Here is a 22649-nt window from a genome sequence, read left to right on the forward strand (position 1 = left end):
AATTTATGCTTTTCTGTTATGAATAACACCTAAGACACATTTTTATTTTAAATATTTGAGGTAATTTCATAATATCCTATGTGTCACGGTCAAGACCCCTCATACTGCCAATGCCTACATCCAATTCTACTGCTCTTATTTCGCTGCTCAATCAGCTGCACTTGTTTGAGTGATATGCAGGCTGATTCGATTGGTGTGTTGAAAAAGAGCTCAGGTAATTTTACTTTCATCTTTAAACATTTTCTAAATATGATTTCATAAGCCTCAGTAGAGGAAGAACACTGATTTGATGTCTACTTAGTATCTGAAAAATATTCAGTGCCGACACCTCAAAGTTCTGCCATTAAAGATTTTCACTTCACACCTAAGGTGTGTAAAATGTGTAAAGAATTATAATTCAGCCTTACGGAGAAGTTAATTTTAACACGACTGGACTTTTTAAGGATCTAGGAATGGATAGAAAACAATAAGATCAGGTGAAAGTCAACTCCACTTTGGCATTACATCTTAAAAGTGATACAAACCAAACTGTCTGGACTTGGATAATGGTGATAATATGCTATGAGGATTAGTCGCAATACAAAAGCCAAAGCAGAGACACCCAATATAGATCTTGGCTTATCTAGCAATAGCTTATATTTCATACATAAAACATGACAGAAATGGGAATAACAACCACCACACTGAGCATGTGAGAAAACACTAAGGCTTTTAAATAGAAAGCGTACTGCTCTGCTGAGGCCGTCACTGCAGAGATGTCTTTGGCTCGGTCAATATTTCAGTCTCTCCAATGTTCTATCTAGTTAATCCTGTCAATGCCACACCAGGGGGGTGTGGAACAGCCAGTGCTTTGTGTTGGAGAGAAGCATGTGAAAATGGAGATAAAAATGAAATATGGAAAAATTGTGAGGTGCTAAACCCATCACGTGTCACTCCAGTACTGCAGGACCGCCGTTACCATCTCTTTCCACATCCATCCATCCGTCCCTCCGTCCGTCAAACCCCATCCCCCCCTCTACCCTGACACAACGTTGCTGTATTATTGATTCCTGCATCATTCAAGGCTTTTCAACACTGGATCCTCTTCCAACCCACAGAGATGTTTACACAGACTGATTAAATGAAGTCCTGGTTAAAGGGCTGATTCACAACTCCGTGTGTGCATGGGAATAAGCTAGCTTGGGGAAATTTATCGTCTCAGGAAATTCTGCTCATCTACAGAAAGTGAGGGGGAAAATAGCTGTGGATGATACGAATGCAGCATCTTGATCAGTCCATCTCTGCAGGTATGTTTTGTATTATAACGAAAACCTCATTATCCTCCATCCCATTCTGATGAGGCATTGTTTTTCTTCAACAAAAACAACCGAGGCAAACTACACCTGAATTATTAAGAGATTCTCATTTTGAACATCTAGTCATATAAAGATTCAAACAGCATAAAGCAAGGGCCATGCTGTGTTTAATGTTAAATTCAGTAGACATGGCGGTGTGTATACAATTCTTATTTATTATTTTAAATGCAGATGGGTGGAAAGGTTACAAAGTGGCTGTGTTTCTATTGGCCCGGTTTGCCCTCCATAACAAACTCCACCACCTTTCCATCCCTCCACCCAGGCACAACTTCCGCTAGCTGCAACGCTTCAACAGGGGACTAATTGTACAACTACTCCATGAGCGAGTGAGTGTATGTGTGTGTGTGTGTGCCTGAACCCTGAAAGCTTGAATCACACCCATTCTGCAGACATTGAGAGTTACCATAGAAACGAGGAGATGGGTTTATTCTCCCCATGCTAGAGAGCCTCTTGCACATGATACAGTAAATATGCACACACAAACACAAGCGCGCACATACCGGTAAGCTCTCATGACCACTGCAGACTGCAGCAATTAGGAGATCAAAAAGGTTATTTCCCCATCAGCAAAGGGAAGAAACATCCTTCTGCTTTTTCTCATGTAAACATGCATATTCAAACGCAGATAAGTCATCGCACTTACACAAGATCTCACTGCATCCCCTGAAGTGAATCAATGCAAAGAAAGCTTTTTCAACAGGACTATAAAAAGGGTTTAGGAAGCAAGCCATTATCACTTCAGGTCTCTACAGGAAATCCAAATAGCGCTTCCAAGAAGAGGTGGGTAAGCTGGTAAAGATATACACACCAGCTGCCAAAAACCAACTAAATTAATTTAAATAATTGCACTATTATAGCATCAAGTGACAAAGAAAAAATAAAACTCAAATCAACAAACTTTCTACTTTAATGGCAAATTAAAATTTCTCATAAGATCATTCAATATGATAAAGGTTTCTCACTTGAGAGAAACCAAAAGGCAGATGGGCACCTGATCTTTTACACGAGGAGGTGGAGGAAGCTGGTCATTAGTATCTAGTTTCTTTTGTATTTCTATGGTATCTATTAGCAAGAAAATGTGTTTTACAACACAGCCCTGAGGCACAACGAATGGAGTGGTTGTGGCAGGTGGGCAGGGGAAGCCTGACCTCTCCAAATTCAACCCATCACCCAAGGGCTCCGCTTCACACTGGCTGGAAAAGTTCACACAATCACAATCTATCCAAGTCAAGGCTGCTAGTATTCTCTAGCATGACACATTTTAATAAACCTTTGAAGCCAAAAAAATAAATAAATATTTGCCTTTAATACTCAGTCTCAAGTCACATGGCTCTGCATTTGGCTAGCACCCTGATTGGCATGAATGGAACCCAACACAAACAGTGACTGTAACTTTAAACTACAAACAGATGGTTACATTTCACACAGATGTTCTCAAATTGACAACCAAAGACACGAACAGAGATAATTGGTCAATTTTAACCATGTTCAAAAAAGCTGGCAGCTAATCTTTAGTCTTGCTTTGTTGCCCATGCTGCAGCGTGATTTCCTTTATTTATGTGTTAGTAACACGCTCGCTCCCGAGAAGGCAGCGGTAGTCGTTAGAAGTAAACAGTTGACCGAATGCAAACGTATTCATTTGGCTGAATATAAATCATCAATGAAATCAACATGAAGGGATTTAGTTTATATTCCAGGCATTCATTATTTGTTCAGCAAAACAAGAACCCAGCTTGACGTTTCCCCTTATTACTGTGAAATGGTTCCATTTGAGTATATGGGAACCAGCGCCATATCATTACTGCCACTAATTCCGCTTCAAAGCAAACACAAACTAACTGCATGCAGACATATTCAGCTCCAAGTGAAGGCTGGGATTGCGTGATGATATACGTGGGCCGTAATTTGTGCCAAAGTTAAACAAACTAAACATGCAGTGGAACAAATAGTACTATTATTCTACAGATGAGTCCAGGAATCACTGAATGTACTTCTCTAAAGCATCTCTTTTAAAAAAAACAAAAAAAAAAACACTTGATTTAGAAATGCATGTTATTAGGAATGTCAATCAGGATTCATTTTATATGGGAAGTTGAATTTAATAAAAGGATTCAGAAATGCCTTGATCAGGATCTCGATTCAATCAATGAAGTGTTCTGACAAGAAATAAAACATAAAAGACAAGCTAATCCAAAGAATGTCCTCCTTAGTCGAGCTTGTAGATAATTTAGAAGTTCTGCCAAGTCCCATCTACTGCTAAAGTTAGAAGTTAGAGGAGACCACTTGTCATCCTCTTCTCACTAAATCAGACCGAAAATCATTCATTATCATTAAATATTCAGCTTAAGTCATATCAAATACATTTTCTAAGAAGGTATGCTGCTTCTCATCACCAAGCTGTAGAGATTAAGTTCATGCAGACTTATTGTGCTAATTGTTTTAATATTAAGTAAGTAAATAAAAAGGTCACATCAGCAGGTCTGGCTACTGAAATCCATTGCTACACTATAAGCCTTAAAAGTTAATTAAATGAACGTGGTTTTATATCAAACTGTGGTCTTTGCTGCTTTGCTGAAATTCAGGACCAAAGCAAATATATGCTCACTGAAGAAATGATCATCTGCTTATTATTTCTACAAATAAATAGACTTCCAGGATAGATTCATATACTGTATAGCTATATAGTATATGAAAAACCCTAGCTAGTTAGCTGACAACAAAAAAACTCAGACTAGCATGTGACTTTGCATGACGACATGCAGTTAGCCTGCAGCTGTCAGCTTGTGCCCTAATAAACCGGTTTGTTTAACTACTGATGCTGGAAAGTCAAAAAAGGAACTGACAGGCTTTTGCAGCACATGCGGCACACTGTGGCGTGTGAAATACGGCAATAAAATACATGTTGAATAAAAGGTTAGACTAGGGTAACGTCAGCAATTTAATAGGGGTCTATAAGCATTTGAAACAAATTAAGGGTCTAAAACTGAAGTTTAACCAAGATTTATCAGCCAAGTTGCAATCCTGCCAACATAGTAAACCAGTACGAAGCATCAAGCAGTTTTCATAAGCCACCATGCGATATTCAGACTGATCCTTGCAGAGATTCAAGGCGAGACGTAGTTTGCATGAAAAGAGTTCTCTGTTACCCTTTTAATAGTCAAAACACAGCTCCCAGCAGTTATGCCACACCTCAGACTGAAGAGATGGGAAAGAGGACAGACATGCTTTTGATTCAACCATAACATCTACAGCTTCAAAGATTGGACCACAGACAAACGTTACCATCTAAGAGATAAACGTATGCAAGTTTTAACATTTCACAGATCACAAACTGTACAGCTATACACAGGACAAAAAGTTAAGATGACATGCGTCAGTCTGAATGGATAATTGTGACAGTGAGTGAGACCAGATTGTCTTTGAGAGTAACTTTAAAAACCACATAGTGGAGCTTAGAGAGAGAGAGAAAAAAACATTAGTTAATGCTCAAAGATTTGAGTTTGAGTTTATCTGGCTTAGGCTCTGTGCTACATTCTGCCCGAGAATGCCAAACCAAGGCCACTAAATTAAAAAGAGGCCCAGCATATATTTGGACAAACCACTGAGGCTACAAACCCTTCAGCGGACTAAGCCGTGCAAAAATCAAAGGAAAAATGACCAAGCAACCGTAAACGTTAATACACTGCTCCAAAATAGTGCTGAAATTTATGAAAATGTGTCCCATCTTACAGAAAATGGGACTTGAGCATTTTAACTTCCGTTAAAAAAAGAAAAAGGAAGGGGAAAAAAAGCGCAATACAATTTATACGGGGAGGCAGGTCACAGCTCCCCCAGTCTTGATCTGTTTACCAGATTCTGAAATCAAAGAGTAGAGCCTGTCTAGACGTAGACGACCTCCTACACAATACATCTTAACTGGGAGGAAAGAAAAAAAAACGATTTTACACCAAAATGACACATGGTGTGGAAACACGCTCAGCTCAGCCCAAGAGAGCTCATTTTATGAAATGTAAGCCGTCATTATTGAATTTCTTGTCAACCTTCACTCTTCCTCTCATACGCTCTCAATACAAGCTCATAAAATTACACACAGTACAGAGATGAGGGGAGGAAGAAAGAGTAGGGGGAGGTGAAGGACAAAGAACAGACCCAGGAAAGGTCCTCAACTGTCTGCCTAGAAGAGTCCAACAAACTTAATGAATTAGGTTTCCTCCCGACACCAGGAGATCCTTTAGGGAGTTAGCAAAGGCTCAGATTTAATGAAGTCAAACAGCTTTTGACATCAGTGCATTTTTTTTTGGTGGTATTTACAAAGTGCTGCTGACTTCCCTAAATCTTAAAATGAATTACTTTCCATTATCTCCCCCATTTTAATTAAAATGAAGTACTAAAAAGGAATTGTGCAATTGATTAGTGCTTTCTTTTAGTGCAGAGTAGAGTATTGAACAAGTAAATGCATTAGAACAAGCACAGAATGAGTCTGGCTTTGCAGATATCCCTATGAAAAGAGAAGAATGAGTTTTTTGTAGAGGAAGTGACAACAAAATTCAAGTTTAAGACGATAGAGATGAAAATAAGAAAAATGTGTCACCATCTGCACAGCATGTGTTGTACCACCATCCACAGCAGATGAGCATCATAACTCTGCCTGGATCTCTGGGGTTTCGGTCCGTATTTGACAGAGAACATAAACAATAACAAATGTAAATAGAAACGGGCCTACGTCCTGAGATTTTAAAAATGTATGGCTTTCAAACTGCTTCTCGACTGGCTCCATCATTTACAAACATAATCTTACTTAGACAAATTATGCCGTTTGAAAATATGTTTGGTTGTATAAATTAGGGATGCACAGATCCACTTTCTTCACATTCGATACCGACAGAGATGTTTGAGATTTACCATCAGCAGATACCGATCTGAGACAGAAAAGAAGTCCGTAAAAACATTTCTTTATAAAAGAAAAAAAACAAAACAAAAAACACAGACATAAATGCAGTAAATTATAAATTTGATAACTCTGCACCAATACAGCATACTTAAATACTTCAACTGCTTCACCAGCTTGGTCATACATGTAGAAACAACTCAACTTTAATTTGTTAAATCAGTGACATTAGGAGTATAATGCATGCTGACAAAAACAATATATTGACTACCTAGGTCAAACATAAAAAATAAACTGCAACAAACCTTTGAGATAGTTCTGAAAATGCAATTAAGAATTCTAAATATGATGTAAAATAAATAATAAAGCACGATGTCGCTCAAGTCTATGCACCAAGCATAGAATTAGACTAAACAGATCTGCCCTTATGGATCATCATCATAGCCACTGATATTGGATCTAGAACTGTTTTCAATATTGGGCCCAATACAGATATTAATATTAATTTTAAATATTGACATCTACCACAGTGTACAAAGCCCATTAACAGCTCAACACATTTGGAATATACAGTCTTTCCAGCTCTCTGTGATATTTATACTGTAAACATTGATAATGAAGCAGCCCTATTTTTTTTTATTTATTTATTTATTTTTGCTCAAATCTATTGAAATGGTAAAATACTGATCTGATCCACTTTGTGTGCTCTCCACCCAGAATTTGTTTTGCTGCTGGATTTATTGTAATTTCAAAAATAACAAGCAGGACATAGATGCATATAATCAGAATATTATTGAGAAGGTCATTTATTTCAGTAACTCAAGTCAATAAGTGAAACAGTTTATAGAAATTACACAGACTGATGTTTTTAAGCTGTCGTTTCTGTTAATGATGACAATTTTCCACCTGCAGCTAATGAATACACCACATTTAAGTTTATAGTACAGGAAACCAATAAAACCTATAATTGGTTTTTACTGAATATGACTATGAACAGAGAATAATAGCAAAAAAAAAAAAAAAGTTTCAATAAAATTTTTGCCTTCTACCTCCATTTTGGCATAAAACATGAATTGCATTCAATCAAGAAACCTTAAGGGAGCAATAAAGTCTTTGGAATGCCATCATGGGGCGGATGAACACATAGCGAGGGATTTAAACCCCATAGGTGGTCTCTGTGAGGCAGGGGCCTACAGACACAAGTGGCAGAACAATAGTGTGACCCGGAGGTCAACAGGGCGATGCAGACACAAATAGGCAGGATTAATCAAACGTCAAACATGAACAAGAGTTTCATTGTTGGTTCATAATGTCCCCCTAAATCTAAAACCATGCAAACCTGACAGCTGAATGGTTGAGAAAACGGCACCAGTTCAGCAATAACATGTTTAGACATTTCTCCACCGCCGTTTATCAAACACAGGAACCAAAACTAATTATTTAATTGGGCAGAATTAACATGCCAATTGTTCATTTTTTCTCCCCCCCAAACAATAAATGACAAAATTCTTAAGTCAGCTACTGAACTCAAAAACTTATTTGAGTCTAGAGCAGTTTGTTTTAACAACAATACAACCAATTTACAATAAGAAGAGAAAAATCCCTAAATCTTTTCAGAATATGTTGCAACCTATTAATAGGGTAAAGTGACTTAAAATTAAAACACAAATGTAACAATTCAACAGTTGTGCACAAAAACTAACATTTTATGACTCCTTCAAATGCTACCATCATATAATTGTACTGAACTTGTCTTGTAGCTTACAGAGTCACAACATTGACCCTTGCTAATGCCTTTAACCTTTCCTGCTCTCATCCTCCACAGACTTTGAAGGTCTTAACCCAAGTAGCCACTTATAAAGGTTAATTCTGCTGGCAATTTGAAGCAGCCTAGTGGAGCTTTTAACATCATCAGCAAAACAATAGAGTGACTGTTTCCATAAGACAATCTAGGAGTAATTAGCAGGATGTTTGCAATCAGCGAACAAAAAACTAACCAGTGATTACTTTTGATAAGTTGTGCTGAACTAAAAACTTTTCTTTACATTTTTAAAGTTGAGTGGTAATCTATTCATTTGCTTAAGTTCTGCTGGACCAGTGTCCTAAAAGCTGCAGGACACCGGCCCTCCAGGACCAGACTTTGACATCACTGCCTTAATTTACCACACTGATGCAACAGCCTGTTGGGTCACAATCCACCGAGATGCCAAGCTATTCCAACAAAAATGATGACTCATGTTAAATACATATTGCAACATTTTGCTGTGATGGCTGCTTTTACATAGAAGTTATAGCAAATTACTGACTGGCATCGCGCTTTTTGGTCAAGACGGTACAGAAACGGGACAAACAAAACGACAAACCAAGCCAACAAGATCGCATCCGCCATTCCAGCTGACAACTGGCACGCTGAAAAAGACTTTGGACTTTGTAGGAACCCGCATCGCCTCACTGATACCATCTCTACATGTACCGGCAAAGCCGATTCCACCTTGAAAGAAAAACAAAAAACCTTTTTTCCTAAGCACTCTCATTTCGAATTTAATCATAGATTTACATTTCGATACAGAATCTGAAAGACATTGCTGCAAACAGGAATTTCTTCTGACCTGAATTTAGAGGTGCATCTAAATTCTTAGTGCGTTGACCCTTTTCTGTAATCTCCGGACGAGTCAGAGTACGTTTTGAAATAGACTTTTTTTAAGTGACTCTTGATATAGAAGAAAAAGCAACTTCAGTGGAGAAGTGGTATAAAACATTCATTTTAACATTTTCTTTTCTTTCATGTCAAATCGAGGACCAAACAGCAAAACCAAAATAAAAAGATTAGTTTCAAAAGTAGCAGCACATATATCTGCAAGCGTTCTACTTGAAATCATTTCACCAAAGTTTTATCCTTATTTCAGAAACCCATCTTAAAATGTCCTCTTCCGTAGTTTATTTTAGCAGAGATGAGAGGGAAACTGCAATTATGTTCTTTCTGATCAAGTGAAGATTAATCACGGCGTGAACAAAAACCAACATGTTTTGAAGCTTGCTGAGCTGATGCAAGCCTATGAAATGGAGAAAGGCTGATGACAAGATAAAACCTTCTTAGAGGAAACTGAGCACATTTCTTGCTTTCACTTCTGAGTTTTTCTTGTGAAAGTTTAGCTGCGTTCAAACAAATTCCAGATTAGTGTGTCAACTCGTTGAGAGGGATGACACTTGCACTGATGCTAAGATTTGAAATTAATGCAAGAGAGTCAGTGTAAGCAGCAGACATGTTGCTGCATCAATGTGTTTTACATTTCTGATGTCAGTTTAAATTTATGGAGCCATCTGAGTTCTGGATACAACATCACACGCATTCACATCTGCAAATATCTTTCTGTTTATATAGCCAAGTAATTATGGGTATGTTCTTGTGTGGATCTATAAAAATATGTGTAAGTCAAGCAAAAGCTTGGATGGAAAATTTATTTGATTTTGGGCTAACTGGTTGAAAACTATGAACCAAAACCACATAAAATGTGACACGTACAGAGAAATACAAAAACATATTAACCTAAGCAAGAAAACTGAACTTTTGATTAAGTAAAAGAAAAGCGTCTTACCTGATAGTAGGCTTTAATCTGCCTGATGAGAATAGAAAGGTTCTGGATGCGTAGTGTAGGGTCATTGTTAACTTTCTTGTTGGTCCTCTGCACTGTTGCTTTTGGATTTCTACATATAAGACAAGAAAATTAAATGTCATTTATTTTATATACGTTTTCAAATATGGTACAACATAATGAGAAAACTCAAAAACATGATTATGCACAGCGAAAAACACTTTTAAAGGCAAAATAAAAATAAATTAAACCGTTTCAGATCTAGAGAAGAAATGTTTGTGAAATAAAGCGAAGTAACATTAAGTGATTGGTCAGGCATAAAACAGTCACCTGAAAAACGTCTTCACAGTTTAAGAATACTCTGTTTTAGACAGTCAGCTATGTATCTGCCTAACAACTTTGTAATCACTTTTGCTAATCACTTAACAGGAAATTTCAAGATGTTTAGCTCGTGTGTGTCTTTTATAGCCAAACCTGCACCACAATAGAAGAAATGGCGAGCTCAAGGCTGAAGTTAAAGAACTTTAAAACATTCCACCACTTTGTAGATTCAAGGAAGATCCTACAAAGTAATACAAGCTGATTTTGCTACAAAGAGATATTAAAAGTGTCCATCATGTCCCGAGCAATGTGCTTTATCTTTTTAATTATTCTAGTTAGAAATCTTCTGTTGACCATGATGCTGACCAGGGGTCTTCCTGTGTTTGAGAAACAGATCTCAATAACTTATGAGATTTATTGACTCAAAATTTGGAGACTCTTATAACACCGACATCAATGTAAAGTTCTATTTTTTCACGTTAATTTTTTTTACATGAACTTCAAAGACAATACATATCCACATGACAACCTAATTTTGAGTCAAATGCTTGATTTATCCTCTTAAAGCTGAAGAAGGAGGTGGGGGGTCAGATTGTTTATGAATGGATGGAAGCTTGCAGTGAGGCAGCAAAAGTGAAGTCAAGCATGTACTTGCATCATATTGCATATAGACATCTGATCTGTCGTACCATCCTATGTATAATAATTTACTTATTTAAAGAAATAAAAAATTTAACTTTCTCAAAACTCAGAGTAGAAATGTATGTGGCTCATATAGATAGAAAAACATGTTTTATATTTAGAAATATATAAAGGTCTAAAATGAACTGTTGCTTTCCAGAAACCTGCCAAGATGCTGAAACACGATTCCTTTAAATAAAGGCTATATGTTCCACTTCCTTTTATTAGTAGGAAGTGGAACATTCATCAACATATTTCATGTATTTGATTTATAACCAGGAGTCTAAAAATATAATAAGCCTTAAAATTTAAGATGCCAAACAAGGCATGAATGTAAGTTTTACATTAAAAAAACAAAACAAAACATTTTACCTAATCCAACAGGCTAAGTTTTGTATATTAGCCTTAGGCCAGCCTTCACCCCAATACACACAGAAAAACATTTATGCTAATTGCAGAACACAGGGTTCTTTTAATTCTGGTCTAAATGAACCCCCATGTGACTGCCCCATCTCCCCCCTTCACACACACAGCCCCTTTCGAAGCCCATTGTGGGGGGTCTGTTTAACTCAGTAATTAAAATCACAGAGGAGGCTATAATCCTATCAGGGCGAGCAGGGTAATGTGGTGTGTGAGAGAAAAATGGCATTCCTTCATTCTCGTTGCAGTCAGCTGACAACATGGCGGTCACAGAAACACGACCAAAACATCGCTTTGTGGATGCAGCCCCTAACCAGCGTAGGACGGCCTGACACACTCTTTGATTAGTAGGCAAATAAATACAGAGACTTACAGCAGTAACGGCTGTCAAAAATACGCTTATTACCCCCACCCGCCCTTCTTAATCCGGCTGATACAGTAAACCTAACACTTTAAATACACAAAAAGATTAGGGATGACCAGCCAAAGCCAGTTCAATTGCCAGGAAGGTAGACAACTCTTGGGCCAGACGGCCGGTCAGTAAGCCAACCCGTTGGTGCTGTCCGTCGTCACCGCAGCCACAGACCCCAGGGCCACTGGGCCCCCTCCTCCCATGTCCCGCCTTTGATTGGCTGAGTGGGTTATGGAGTAGTGTTAACCTATATATGACAGGCTGAATTAGGCTCAGCTTGGGCAGCCACGCACATACACAGACACAGAAACCGGCCTAAATGTGCGCACACATACACACAAAGAAAGGGAATGCAGGCTAGATTTGGCCACGTGTTGGAGCTAGGGATTATAAGCTATACAGTCCAAGCACAGCGGGGCGGTGTGGGCTTGGCCCCTGAAGTGTGCCAGGCAACGCGAGCAGAGAAGCACTTAAGCCCAGTGTAGGTTAATAGTTCAGTTTGTGAAAATGAGAAAAGAAAATAGAACCTGGCACACACTAAAATGTCTAATCAGGATTTCGACAAGGATCTCAAATCTAATAATGTATATCCAAATTATTTTTGATACTGAAGTCTCAGAGTTGACAACAGAAACTGAATTATAAACATCTCTATAGAAAGTTACGACCTCAGCGTAAAATCTCCCTAGTTCAATAAACTACACTCACCAAGCGCTTGATTAGGTAGAGCTGTCTGCACATACAAATCCGTCAATCACACAGTTATGCTTCTAGATATGGTGGCGATGACTCTCTGATGTTCCAACCAACCATCAGAATGCTTCAAGTAACTTTGAACCTTGCATGGTTATCGGTGCCAAGCAATTGGGTCTGGTCTCAGTATTTTAGAAAATGCTGATCTACTGGGATTTTTTTGTGCAATCTCAGGATTGCAATGAATTATGTGCAAACTGGTTGCTCGTTAATGCCATCTCTGAATGTAAAACCTGTCAAACCTTAAAGGAAGATGGGCAGTAAAAGACGCACCCAAATGCCACTTCTGTCAGTCAAGAACAGGAAACTGAGGCTGCCATTCAATCAGACAGGTGCCTGGTTTAATTAGCTTAAATCTCATCTGCAATATTCAAATAATAGGGTGAAAAATTGGCATAAACAACATTCAGTCATCCGTTGTGACCTGTATTCATGGTTGAGGTCGGAGGCATAATTGCATGAGGGATACTTTCTAGGCACACTTTCAGCCCCTTATTATCAACTAAACCTCAAACACACCACAACCTACCTGGGCTTTGCTACTGACCTTTACAATCACAGTGTACTCATTTTCTAAAGGTTACTTCCAGCAGGATAATCCACCATGTTGCCAAGCTCCACTAATCTCAAACCCATTTCTTGAACACGACAGTGTTGTCGATACATCTCAAACCAATAGCGCGCCTTCGGGATGTGGTGGAATCGGAGGTTTGCGTCACAGATGTGCAGTCAACAAATCTGCAGCAACTGCCTGATGCCATCACGTCAATATGAACCGAAAACTGTCAGGTATGAAGGTTTAAAGGCTGATCCAACTCGGTACTCGAAAGGTTTACTCGCTCATTTAATGCAAACTGTCGTATTTCCTATATTGTCTCTCTATCCACAATAGTGGCCTCTTAAGGAAAGCCCCTCCTTCATTTGGTTAGCAATAAATCTCATTTTTTGAACATGCTTACTAGTACAACTAAAACTGTCTGCATGTATTTGCACATCATAAAACAAAACAGATTGCTGAATTCCCAATCATTTATTTATGTACATTACCCATTGCCCATTTTTCTTGTTTTTGCTCCACATGAAGTCAACTGTATCCCATCTTTGTCTCCAAGCTTCCATATGGCTTCTTCACTTTCGTTTCTTCCCCTCTTCACTGTATTAGTAGAAACTGGTACCATTGTGATAACAATAAAAGGGATGATGATAACTATTCATTACATATTTCCTAGGTGACTATACGACTGTGTGTCACAGCAATTATAGCCCTACAAATACAAATACTACTCTTGAAAAACATTGCCATTTGTAATGCGCTTCTTTACGACACCGGTCACATTTAGTGAATCATTAAGTTGTACAGAGAGTGTATATTCAAATGTATTGGTATTTATTGATGCTTTTATTGAACAAACAGAGAAAATAGTAAACTATCAACCCCGACAATAAGGACAGTTTTGGTGGGTTGTAAACATTAATTGGTATTCATTGTGACAACAAATCAAAATCCTTATAAGAAATCCAGTACAATAAATGATATGATAAATGCTCACCCCTAGTTGTGCTCATTTGTTATTCAGTCAGTATCTCATATGACCAAAATTACTTAAATTGTAATCCTGTGAATTTATTTGTACAGAGTATGAAATCCTTTTTTAAGTGTAATTCTGCCTTAAATAAGTTGCTCCAACTTGTTCCTCTATGGAACAGAAATATGGTACCTGGTTAATAATTATCACAACCCTACTGCTAATGCTCAATGTTAAGCTGCAATTAATGGAACTCAATAATCCTGCTGATGTTTTATAGTAAATGTCTTTGAGGGGAATATGGGGGGATTATATGTTCCCTAAGCCATTGGGAGGCAAGGAACAGATGGACAAAGTGTCGACTCTGCATCGACTGCAAAAAAAGCAGCACTAGCAAATTAATGCAGATAACAGAAGAAGACAAAAAGGAAATGTGAAAGTTAAATAATTAATCCAAGTGGATTTCTAGTTGGAAAAACGTCTGAAGGATATTGCATTGCAGTAAAGTAAGAGGATAACTCAGATTTGAAACTATAGGTTAAGCACTTCCTTGGTCATAAGGCTAACAGTGATTCGCTTTACCACAACTGTGTGTCAAGCTTTCTTCCCTTAAGGTCACAGCCGTAGTTTCCTAACAAGCATGATGCACATCCTGCCACTTTATAGACACAAAGGAACTGGCATGACTCAAAGATGACTGCGAGTGATCGACTGCGAGTGATACAAGATGATCAAACTCCACGTTCTGACAAAAATGCCTCGACTCCTCCTGTGCAGACAGTAGCAGTAAAAGAGGAGACAGCCCAGCAGCAGATAGCCCTGGCTCTCTTTTGTCAGAACAGGAATCTGAACTATGTATGCTATAATCTGGCCCATACAGGAAACAGAAGAAAGCAGAGGAGTGAGGTGATTGAGAACGACAAACTTTCCTGTCGTCCTTAGCTTCAGATTGAAGTGAAGATTAAAAAAAATAACGAACCAATGACTCTGTTGACTACTTTCTTAAATACAATGTAGTGTACGAAGTTTTTCAGCATCTTCTTTTACTATGTAGCCTATCAAGAAAAAAGCAATTATTGAAGGAATGACTTTCCAAGAGGGAGTTGCAACTAATCTTCTGCTATAAACCATGAAACTAAATTAACTCTGCCATATTGATATGTGCCACAGTTGGAATATATATTCAGTACATATTTCCTATGTGGTTTTCCTGTGCCAATTGTACTAGTTATCAACTCGTTTCTGTTTAACATGCTAACTAACTAAATGAGTGATTGAATTTTGGGGAGCTTCCCATGTATTAAGCAGGGCTTTACAATAATATAAGCAGAACTTTTTCCTGATATCTACCCTTCAAAAGCAAGGCAACCATCCTCATCATGTGCACAAAATTCTGCAATGTTTTCAAGTTTTTTTCTATTTCAAAAGATAACATGTTTGGCTTAGTTTTAGGATTACAGAAGCATTACAGTAATACAAAGCAAAGTACACAAAATGAATAATAAGTCTAGAAGATCATGAACAAAAGAGCAGTCTTCAAAAATCTGGGATTTAAATCTCTACTGCCAACACTTCTTATCTCAAACGCCTTTCAACAAATCACACCACACTCAAGTGATGACAGTCACAAGGACTAAGCTGCATGTATAATAGGGTTGTAACAAGGTCTCGAGCCATGAGATCATCGATTCCACTGTAAAGTGAATTCTGTGTTACAAAGTGTTTTCTTTCTAGTTGCTTTATGAGTGCAAACTGCCATGAAGAGTCCCAGATAAGCACCCTCACCCAGACTATGTTTCCAAGCTCTCATTTTCAAGTGAGAAAGGAAGCAAAATGTGAGACAAACTGTTAGTAATCAAAGTAAGAATACTAATGGCACAGATGTTAACAAATGTTTCATGTTTTTCTTTAAGAAATTTTGCTAGAATTTTTCCATAGCCAATTATGTTAAATGTGAAAGCCTTAAAATAATCAAGCATGAACAGGATAAATCCACACTTTACAGATATTCTTAAAAAAAGACTTTTCTAATCTGTATTCTACTTGTAAAAATATAAACATCAAATGTGGACTAAAACTCCTCAGTCATTACAGACCTTACATGACAGTTTATGATCCATGAAACTTTTGCCGTGCTAAATAAAATAGGTGTTTTTTTTTTTTTACATCTTTTCCTTTCTGTGTACGTTTTACTGATTCTTAGATGCATCTTGGTGTTGATGGTAATGATTCTGCATCAATGTGTAATCAATGAAAAATAAGAATAACTGTATTGTTTTACAGTTAAACCAAATGAAAAGAAGCACAGTTAATTTGGCAATGTAAAAATCATGTATGATGTTACTGTCAATAATCTTAAAAAAAAAAAAAAAAAAAAAGTGTTGACCCATCGACAAAGAATGGCATCCACATAACATGAGCATGACAAGTTTCACTTTTAGGGTTTACGGTCAGGAACTCTGACCAAAAACTTTAAAGTAGTCTGATGTGGAACTTCTCCTTGTGCACAAGTAGAACAAAGGAATTGCTATGCATTTAAAATTATTGCCTCAACTTTACAATCAATGGCTATTAGAGCAAAGAGAAGGTCACTGAGAGGAGCAACTTACTCATACCTCATCTGGAACACATTGCTGAATATGAGGCACATCAGAGTGGAGTCAGAGAGGTTGATGTGCATCGAGATACAGCTACAGCTGAAGAATTATGATTGAACTGTGAAGTCAACCAATAATAAACGGTCTACTGAAGCATGGCTAGGGACAATAAGTAGTGCCTGAGCCTTCATGGGTTAACTCACAAGAAGATTTGGACAGGTTTTATACAGACATCTAGACTAAGAGGTACAAAGAAGTTAAATAAAAACTAAACTCGGTTTTTGTGGTATTTTTATATACAGTAAAACAGTGCTGTTCGATAAAAATTGAAAACAATGTGAAGCTGCTTAGAGGAAAATCTCTATTGCATCGATTTTCTTTACAACAATTCCAATTGTTTCCCCAACAGTCTGAAGAAGATGGAATAAATGGTTCGCTGAAGGGGCCAGCAGGCCAGCACTGCTCCACAGAACTGCCAAGAAAACAGATTTCAAACATGCAGCGTGTCTGACAATTTTTAACTGGCACCTTCTCCCCTGAGCGTGGAAGCCAATTGGTATGACAGCAGAACGGAGGCAATGTAATTGGCTGGATGATGTCAGTCACACGAGGGCACAAGGGGAGGGGTCCCTGTGCCATCTGGGTGTCCGTCAGCAAACCGTTAGATAATCCCGAGGTCCGTCTACGCTCTCCCGTGCTGTCCTGATGACAACTGCTGCTAGTTGATTTGCCCCGTTTTTGGATCGGTGACACATTCATACAACGCTGCAGCTCATACTGGAACAACTGTCTCCATCAGCAAAACATTAACTTTAATATTCTTTTCTTAAAGAAACAAAAAGGGATTCAAGAGGAATTTTTCTTTATTTTGTAAATACATTATTGCATGTTAGGGGTGGGTGAGAATTCAGTCACAATACTTTGTGGTATTATTGCGATATTGATGAAGATTATGATTAATTTTTTTTGGAAACTATGGCACTCCATGGAAACTCAATCATAGCATTAAAAACACTTAATTCTTGAAAAACATTCCCATTTAAAACAGGTTTCTTTGCATTGATGTGAAAATTTGGGCCAATAGCAAAATCCAATATTAATATTGCTGTTAATGCCAATAAACAATTTTATATTTATTTTGGGAAAAATGACCAGGAACAGACGGCGGCAAGATAAAAGTAAATATTGTTTGTTCACATCGGATCGACACAAAACATTTTAAAAACTGACGAAAATCAACCGATACCGATATTAGTGCCGATATAGCGTGAATCCCTTCTGCATTTAATCATATTTTCAAATTTACTGATATTTAATGAGGCTATTGTGGAACAGTGGAGAAAATAGCAGAAAAAATTTCCAATCGTGCTGTCAGTTTTGTCTTGTATTTATCATGAAGATTCTTATAAGAAATTTTTTGCAGTAAATGATCAACGATATAAAAACTGCCCACCCCATCTGCAAGTTAAATGCGTATTTTGAAATCGAGCACTGGGCACATTATTTTCGTAATAAATAGAAGTGTTTGCAGGATACCAACATAAAAAAAAAACATTTTAAACCAACTGGATCAACAACACTACCAAAGAAGAGGTGGGGGAGATAAAATTTAAAGTATAGGAGTTTAGCATATGATTAAACCAAATTAATCAATCTCCACCTTCAGGCCTTCCAATATGTTGAAAACAAAATCTACCAGGCACCACAAAACTAACTAACAATGACAGAATAAGGGCAACGAGACATAGATAAACTACAGTTACAATGTTTCTGTCAACAAACTTGGGACAAAGAAGGAAAAGGAAAAGTTGAAGCGTCTCTGCAGAAGCTGAAAACAATATTTTCTGCTACCTGAGCTCCTTGTTGTTCAGACACATTTCTCGTAAATCGAGGAAGCAGACAAAGAGTGTGCAGTTTCACCAACACAACTTCTAACCAGTACTGAAGGCCTTTGTGTGGGAGGGCGGCTGGGCCAGACAACTACCAACAGCTGCCTCAGTCCATAACCAAATGCACAGGGAATGGAAAAAAAAAAAGAAAAAGTATCCACAAATCCAAACACTCCCACGCAAACAGAAGCCTTACAGAAATTCATGCACACAAACACACAGTGCTGCCTCTGTCTGGCTATCTCTGGTATCCTGTAAGGCAATCCCCAAACCAGTAACACTTCATTTCAGTTCAGTGCTCTCCTTTCCAGAATCACTAAACCATCAACAGAAAAATTTTAATTTCCACAGCATAGATTTATAGACAGAAATTCTAACTGCATCTCATTTTTTTAACCTTGAAAGCTTGAGCTAAGGAGCTGTCATGAGGTTGCCGTTATACAATTAGCATTTCAAATACTTTGTTTCCTTTTTCCGGGATGCATCATCATGTCAAAGGTGGTTATCCTTTAGATTTTGGCAGAATTTCCCCCATGTCTGTTCCTCATCCAACCCTTCCCCCCAAAATCCTTCCGCTTGCCAATTTCCGTCGGCCCCACAGGGGAAAAAATGATCTGAAAATACCACGGACATGTTCTGTTTTTGCACAAGCTACGTGTAAACAAGAAAAGGCCGACCTAAAAAGAGCCTTCCTAAACATTTTCTCCTTTGAAACAACTCAGTCAGTCAAGGCAGCCTGAAAGGGGGAGGAGAAAAACAAGTACTAGAGGGTGAGATGGAAGAGGTTGCTTTAACTTGATTCATCTTAGCTGACTGATCGCCAGAGCAGCAGGAGGTCAGGGACTTAGGAAGGAGGCGACGGCAGGAGAAAGAGGTTGTCATCAAATGACAGGAAACAGCCAGCAGGGTTAATCAGTTTTTTGTGCAACAAAGGGATCCTACACATATTATACTTTTCCAAACCAAGGCTGTTCAAACCAATTGAAAAACCTCTTCCTTCTTAACGAAATGTAAACAAATATGAAGTGATGTCAGATTTTAGCAGGACTTCACTTTTGTTGTTGGTAAAAGACCACAAGACATTTTGCCTACTAGCGCTAGAGACACGGATTTGTTTTGGTTATATTTACCCAGAATGTGCTGCACTATAGCCCACTTCCTGCTTTTGGAGCGGTCTCTGGTCAGCTTGCATTAACGTATGAATTCAAACCACGCCAGAGTTCACTTCAACCAAATTAAGACCAGAGTTTGCTTTTTTGGTCTGCATGAGAGTCTGATTGATCATTCACACCTCTCCAAAAGAACCGGACTTTCTAGGCAAACTAGAGTTGCATTACAGTGGACCAAGCATGTTTTCTGTCCTTTTTATCCTTTCTTTCTGGAAATGTACCATGGGTGAATGGATTAAGAAATAAACTTCCTAAATACAAATGTTTTTGTATTTAAAATCATCTGTACACTTCTTCCAATGTCAACCCAGCTCTTGATAATTGCACTAAATACCTGTATTCAAATATCTTATATCAAGGCTAAAATACTGCTTTTGTGTTTTTTTTCTCTTTGCATTCTATATATTTATGTTTCTTTATACGTTATTTTACTTTTATAACACTTCCGATCCTCTTTATGTACTGTAACTATTGCCAAACTGGCAAGACTTTGACTCAAACTGATGGGAGGCGACACAAGATGTGCCACACTTAATCCCCTCCTGCAAAGTGACGATCCCTTCGACTGGGAGAAGCCATGGCTGAATACTCCCTAAGGCTGGCAAGCAGGATAAAATGCTGACAGTGTAAAGCCTGGTATTAGTGGAAAAATCTAAAAAAAAAAAAAAAAAGAATGAATATGGAAAATCCTAATAGCAGGAAGTAGCAGCCTGGAGCCAGACAAAGGAGTGGAAATCCGTCTCCTGTCATGCCGTATGCATAATTCAGTGAGTGGAAAGAGACAAATTCGACATGTAATGCTCCCCTCAATGCCAAGAAACGGAGCAAACAGTCTAATTCTGCTTTAATTGGATAAAAAATAAACATGTGCTTTTGGGTCTCCCTCCATCACCAGCTTGCATGTTTTTTTTTTTCCCAATCCAGATTCTCTGGAGATACTAAGTGGTTCTCATGCTTAAGGCTACTATTTGCAGACTAATCTGGAACACAGCAGGGAGCTACCTCAAGAAGCCAGGGTATCTTCCAATCTACTGCAAATGACAGAGTAGTGCGAAGGAAAAAGAAGAAAAAAAAGCATCTGAAAGTGGAGCAGCATGCTGCAGCCATGCACCACAGATTAGAGATGCAACAATCAATTGGACAGAGATTGAAATAAGCTCATTTTTCCTTCATCAGCTCTGATGAGATTGGCAGTCCCCTGTTCATTAAGCCCAATAAATCTTGCAATTTTTGTTCTATCAATGCACCAACCAATAGGATGTACTACAACCCATCCTCACTGCATCCAAAACAGAGCTGCATTCAAAAATAACCTACATTCAGTATCTAGCGTAGAGTAAAATCCTGGCATTTGAAAGTTGTGAAGCAGTGCATCCATAAAACAGGGCAGAAATGGACCGACCAATCAGACACAGAGCGTACTCCCTGACCGTGATTTACAGATTTGTTTTTCCCCAGTGCAGTAAAATGTCACTATTCTTTAAGAAATTTATCAACCAAAAGCATCTTTTATGATTCACCATGAATGGTTAGAATAAATTGGAATAATCATACAATTTCTTCATTTTATGTTGGATTCAGAACCAACAGCTCCATCAAAGAACCTACAGCAGTTTTTCATATGCATCACAGTCCTTAAAGGGACAAAATTGAAAATTGGAATAAGCAGTTTAAATTGACCAAAAAAATAAATAAAAAGAACAAATGGGCGCAGAAAGGCTCAAAAAGGAGCCTTGCAAGAACATTTTTGACTGTGCATTGCACCCAAAACAGTGTCCCTTTGTGAGTATCCTACATTCAATTCAAAAACTCGACAGAGGCTGCAGTTGTTTTAATTTGCTCAACGGAATGACCCTAAAAAAAAGAAGAGAAAAAAGGCCTGAGGGTTAGTGTCGTTTTAACCCCTCACCACAAAGTAAATGATCGCAGAAAACGGCCACAATATACACACACACAACACCCCGACTGTAAATCTAGTTTCGCATGCCCTCATTTGGCTAATTCTGTCCCTCGATGTAGGCCAAAGAAGAGGGACAGATGGGAATGTCTCCCTTCCTGTCAAATCACTTACATCTCAAACATGATCTCGTTCAGGTAAATCCCATCCATCAACTCGATGTATTCCGACAATTTACTGCCATCGGTCACCGTCGAGTGCCCAACACTCTTTACCTGTAAAAAAATAGAAAAGAAAAAAAAAGTCAAAATTAACATAAAGAAAAAAAACAGTGCGATAAATTTTGAGAGTAAATGTGAATATTTAATTGAGGGGGGTCCTCCTTACCCAGCAGACCAGAGGCGTGAGCATGAACTGCTCCAGCAGTGGGGTGAAAACCTCGTTTTCCATATTCTTTTGGTGCCCTTTATGTCAGCTGATATGTGGAGGGAAATATGAGTGAAATATGCATTCATTTACACTCCGGTCATGTTGCTTATTCGACCTTTATTTGGGCTAAAACAAAGCCAAGAAAAAAGGGTTTCTTCAAGAAGGGGGAGAAAAAAACGTTAATCCTCAATCTTCTCGACACGACCCAGCTGTGTCAGATGCCAATGAAGGGGCTTGGCTTCCTCCCAGGAAAAAAAAAAGAGAGAGAGAGGCATGGAATCACATTTTTCAAAATTAAAACATTAAAAAAACGAAGGTATTCTGTGATGCAAGGTCAGCCGGGTTCAGCTAGCTCGGCACAAAAGCGGCGAACCTGTGCCAGGTAAGCTAACTGTGGACCGTTAGTGGCAGAAGATTTCAGCACACGGGAGTAATATTCATCCGAGACGGTTAATTAAAGGGGAAATATCCTGCAGCGAGGCAAATATACATATAAAAATCCTGATGTTTAAGGTCCTCCTTTTCGGGTTGTCGGTTGTCTTCTCGTATTTGTCAATAAAGTGACTTCCAGACGTGGGCTGCAGTCTGACTCCTTTCAAACGCCGAACACTAACTGAGCTGAAGAGTTGAGAGGATGACTGGAGGACACGAAGAACCGCCTCCCTGATCGCCAAGCATCTCCCTCCGCCCTCCCTGCTCAAAGAAAACTAGGGCATGGA

General features: G+C 38.4%; 1 protein-coding gene across 8 annotated transcripts in view; it reads right to left on the minus strand.

The window, feature by feature from the left end:
* The window catches only part of ccdc88ab (coiled-coil and HOOK domain protein 88ab), a 64317-nt gene extending 41668 nt beyond the window's left edge, over nucleotides 1-22649 (minus strand). For 2 of the 8 annotated variants that reach the window (XM_088012807.1, XM_088012806.1), the window contains exons 1-3: nucleotides 21889-22648; nucleotides 21676-21776; nucleotides 9840-9948 (exon numbers count right to left, since the gene is read on the minus strand). In XM_088012807.1, the coding sequence (XP_087868933.1) occupies nucleotides 9840-9948; nucleotides 21676-21776; nucleotides 21889-21951 (273 nt within the window). In that variant the 5' untranslated portion in view covers nucleotides 21952-22648. Of the gene's footprint in view, nucleotides 1-9839; nucleotides 9949-21675; nucleotides 21777-21888 lie in introns of all 8 variants that reach the window. The other 6 variants (XM_088012805.1, XM_088012804.1, XM_088012803.1 and 3 more) reach the window with 3 other exon arrangements.

This window comes from Poecilia mexicana, unplaced genomic scaffold, assembly GCF_051168715.1.
Source record: "Poecilia mexicana isolate PSO_F unplaced genomic scaffold, ASM5116871v1 scaffold_15, whole genome shotgun sequence".
Taxonomy (NCBI): Eukaryota; Metazoa; Chordata; class Actinopteri; order Cyprinodontiformes; family Poeciliidae; genus Poecilia; species Poecilia mexicana.